This window comes from Hydra vulgaris, chromosome 15 (genome assembly GCF_038396675.1).
Source record: "Hydra vulgaris chromosome 15, alternate assembly HydraT2T_AEP".
NCBI lineage: Eukaryota > Metazoa > Cnidaria > Hydrozoa > Anthoathecata > Hydridae > Hydra > Hydra vulgaris.
In genome coordinates, this window is record NC_088934.1 from 7,924,670 (window position 1) to 7,928,255 (window position 3,586).

The window sequence follows — 3,586 nt, forward strand, 5'->3', positions numbered from 1 at the left end:
AAATTTCGTTAACTAACTTTATTACTGCAAGTTCAGTTGAATGGTCTTTTTTAAATCCGTATTGGTTATTGAAAAGGATATTGTGGTTTTGGAGGTACGAAAAAAGTCTACTGTACATTATGCTCTCTAGTACTTTCGAGAAGCATGAAAGTATGGAGATAAGCCTATAGTTTGATAAAGTAGAGTTATCTTCGCTTTTATATATCGGAACTACGCGTGCTAATTTTAAGTGTTCAGGAAAAACTCCACTTTTTAATGAGAGATTAAAGATGTACAATAGGGGATATTCAATAACATCATAAATTTCTTTAACCACCTGAGAGCTAATGTCATCAAGGCCCGAACTCTTTTTTGATTGTATTGTTTTAAATGCGTTTTTAAGCTCATCATAAGATAAGTCGATTACAAACTTCTTTTAAATATGATTTAAATATTTTTTCCTTTGAGTTATTTTATTAGCTAGTGTGTTTCTGATGTTTGTAAAATACTTGTTAAAGCTTTCAGCAATCTTTTCATTAATAACAATGTTTTTGTTATCAGTATTTGAATGGTTGGCAGAATATTACCTGGATCAATCTTTTTCTTTCCTATTACTGCTTTTATAACATCCCAAGTTTTTTTATTATTACCAATCTTATTTTGTAAAAGATTTGAATCATAATTTTCTTTTACCTTGTTTCTTAAGTTTTTCAAATAGGTTTTTATAACTTTTATATGAATGTGTTAAATTGAATTTAAATTCGAAATTAAAGTGCAAAGCTATCAAGCAAAAACCCGAATAAAATGCAATAAAACCGTTTTTACAACAATGACAAAGAACCCGCTGAGTAAACTAAGATAAGTGCCATTACGCAGAATGTCTGCGTAGTTGTTATACGGAAACCCTAACAAAAATCAATAAAACAATTTAACAAAAATTTAAATAAGTATAATAATCGTAACAAAACTGTTTTTATAATAAGTTTGTTTTTAATGTAAGAATGTTTTTTTATGTAAGAAACAACTATAACTTAGAATTTCTATTAGCGTCATAGTTAGTTTTTATGAACTTTCTATTTGCGTCATAGTTAGTTTTTATGTATACTACGCCTTTAAACACAATGAACATTTAAAGTAAGTTTTGCTACTGTTTTTTTCGCAGCCATCGTGTTACCATTTTCTACAAAGTACACATAATAAATGTTGGAGCGAATGATTATTGTCTCCTTTGCATGAATATTTAGCACATATTGTCCAATCTTTGTTTTGTTGGTGTATATTTGACATCACCATGTCAAATATACTCTTTGTTATACAAATGCTTACTTTTAACTTGTTTTGAGTTTTTACAATAAGATTTAATATTTGCTTCCCTAGTACTTTTTTCGATCAAACGTAATTGAGATCTCTCCAAGACTGTAGATATATCTTATAAACTTTCATGCTTCTGCTATAGGCACATATTCTTTTTGACCTTTTATTATTTGATAAACCCACAATATAACATAAACACCGCAATCAAAACTATTATTTTGTTGTTCGCAATCTAAACTGTAATAGAATTTAAATTTACTCATGTCTAATTTTGATTGAGCAAGGGTTGATGAAATTTGAGCTATTTTCATTAATTCTACAAAGTGCTCTCGTCTGTTATTGTTTAGTCGTAGTGAATCAAAAATGCAGATATAATTGTTGTTTAATGAAATCACTCCTAATATCCAATGATTGCCTCTTTCTATATCTGTATTTATATTCACCAAAATAAAGTCTTTGTTTAATACGTCATGTTGGTGCATAAATTTTGAAAGTTGTGCAATGTTTCCATTTACTAAATATCGATAATTAAATAATTTAAGTAAAATATTTGATTTTCTTTCTCAAACGATTTTAAGAATAACAAACATACTTGATCAATTACGTTTGATGTTAAGGGTTCATTTTCATTCAGCGACGGTTCATTTAACTCTTCAGCTAATGGAACCAGTTGTGGCAAATTACTAAAATCTGCTATAAAAGTTGTAAATGTTTTTTCTTCTAGGCTTTTATTGTTTTTATCATCTATGCTACTCAAATTCTCGGTAGAAACTTCCATGCTTGTATTGTTTTTGAATTTATCTAAAGTTGCCAACTAAGTAAAAGTATTTTCCGCCGTGTTTAACATTGTTTTGTTTGGTGTCGAATGTTTTGGAGGCAAATGTTTAGATACTTCTAAGGAATTGTCAGCAGCTATAATACTTAGTTCTCTGTCTTTTGGTCTCGGTTTTTTTCTGCCACTTCTAGTTTCATGGTTATTGTTTTTTCTTAATTTGCTTAAGCGGTATGTTGGCTTTGATATACCTGGGGGTGCGTTTGGTAATGATTTTACTGATATTATATAATAACAGTTTTTTCTAGCAGGGCATGTACAAGTATATCCTTTAGTATTACCGTTATAGTTTACAAGATGTTTTTGGCCATCAATTACGCTTTTTACTGTATAACAATCATTTTTCGGTTCATACGCAGCTAAATCTTTTTTTAAAACTATTGATGCCAACGTGTTAGCAGATTGTCTGAATGATTTACTAATGCCAATCTGAATCGGTTTCATTTGATTTTTACTTATACTTTCTAAGATATCATCTAATGGAGTAAATTCTAAATCACTTATTTCTAATAACTTTTTGGTGAGATTTTGGTCAACCCTTTTGAAGTTTCCTAGATTTTTGTAGCCACGATTAAATTCGTTAAGAAAATAAATTTGAAATTTATATAACGATAATACCATAAAATCTAATGGAAACTCTTTATATTTTTGATGATCTTTAATCATTCTATTCAAACGTTCTGCAATATTATTTGTTGGATTTACATCATTGAAAGCTGAAAATCTGTGATATATTGATTTATTGCAATGCATTTTAATGTCATTTTTCAAATGTTTGTCAAAATATTTAAGAAAAATTTCTGACCATTTCAGTTTCAATCTTTCATAATCGTGGTCAAAATTGTCACTTTCGCATAGTTCCTCAACATTTGTTATGTACACTTTGTAATCATCTTTATAACCTTTTACTGTGCTGATATACCTTTTTACGTCTTGAAGAACATGATTTCTGCAAAATATTATCTTCGATGAAATATTTGAGTTTCTCATTATTGAATTTACGATTGATTTTTCGCGATCTATTAAAATTGGAATGTTCTTTCCAAATTTATCCAGTAACGAAAGACGATATATAAAATTTGACCAAACCATATCGTGTGTTATTTCATGCTTTCTATCGTGTATTAAAAACATCACCGGAAATATTGGTTCTTTTACAAAATCAGTGTTTCTCATAACTAAAATTGAAGCATAAAAGTCCCCTAAATTAAAAGTTGTATCATAAGATAACATTTGTTTTAATGACGGATTGGCACTGCTTTCTTTTATCAGTTTATTAGCGAGCTCCAAAGCTTTTGGATGAGCCATAATTAACATCAAGTCACGATGAATAGCAAAGTGATGGATGAAATCATATAAATCTAGGCTAGCTCTTGGACTCCGTAAATTTCATCATTTGTAATTCTCCGTTTTTTCACTTCGTTGTATTTGATATTTTCGGTTTGCTTAGTGTTGCGTGGT

The 3,586-nt window shown here is 29.1% G+C and overlaps 1 protein-coding gene across 1 annotated transcript; it reads right to left on the reverse strand.

Moving 5' to 3' along the window:
• Positions 1-1,418: 1,418 nt before the first annotated feature.
• LOC136091725 (uncharacterized) lies at positions 1,419-2,071 on the reverse strand. The gene is made up of 2 exons (XM_065819432.1): positions 1,882-2,071; positions 1,419-1,807 (listed from the first exon to the last, which is right to left on the reverse strand). Exons 1-2 carry the CDS (start codon positions 2,069-2,071, stop codon positions 1,419-1,421), a joined length of 579 nt encoding a protein of 192 aa, XP_065675504.1.
• Positions 2,072-3,586: the final 1,515 nt, after the last annotated feature.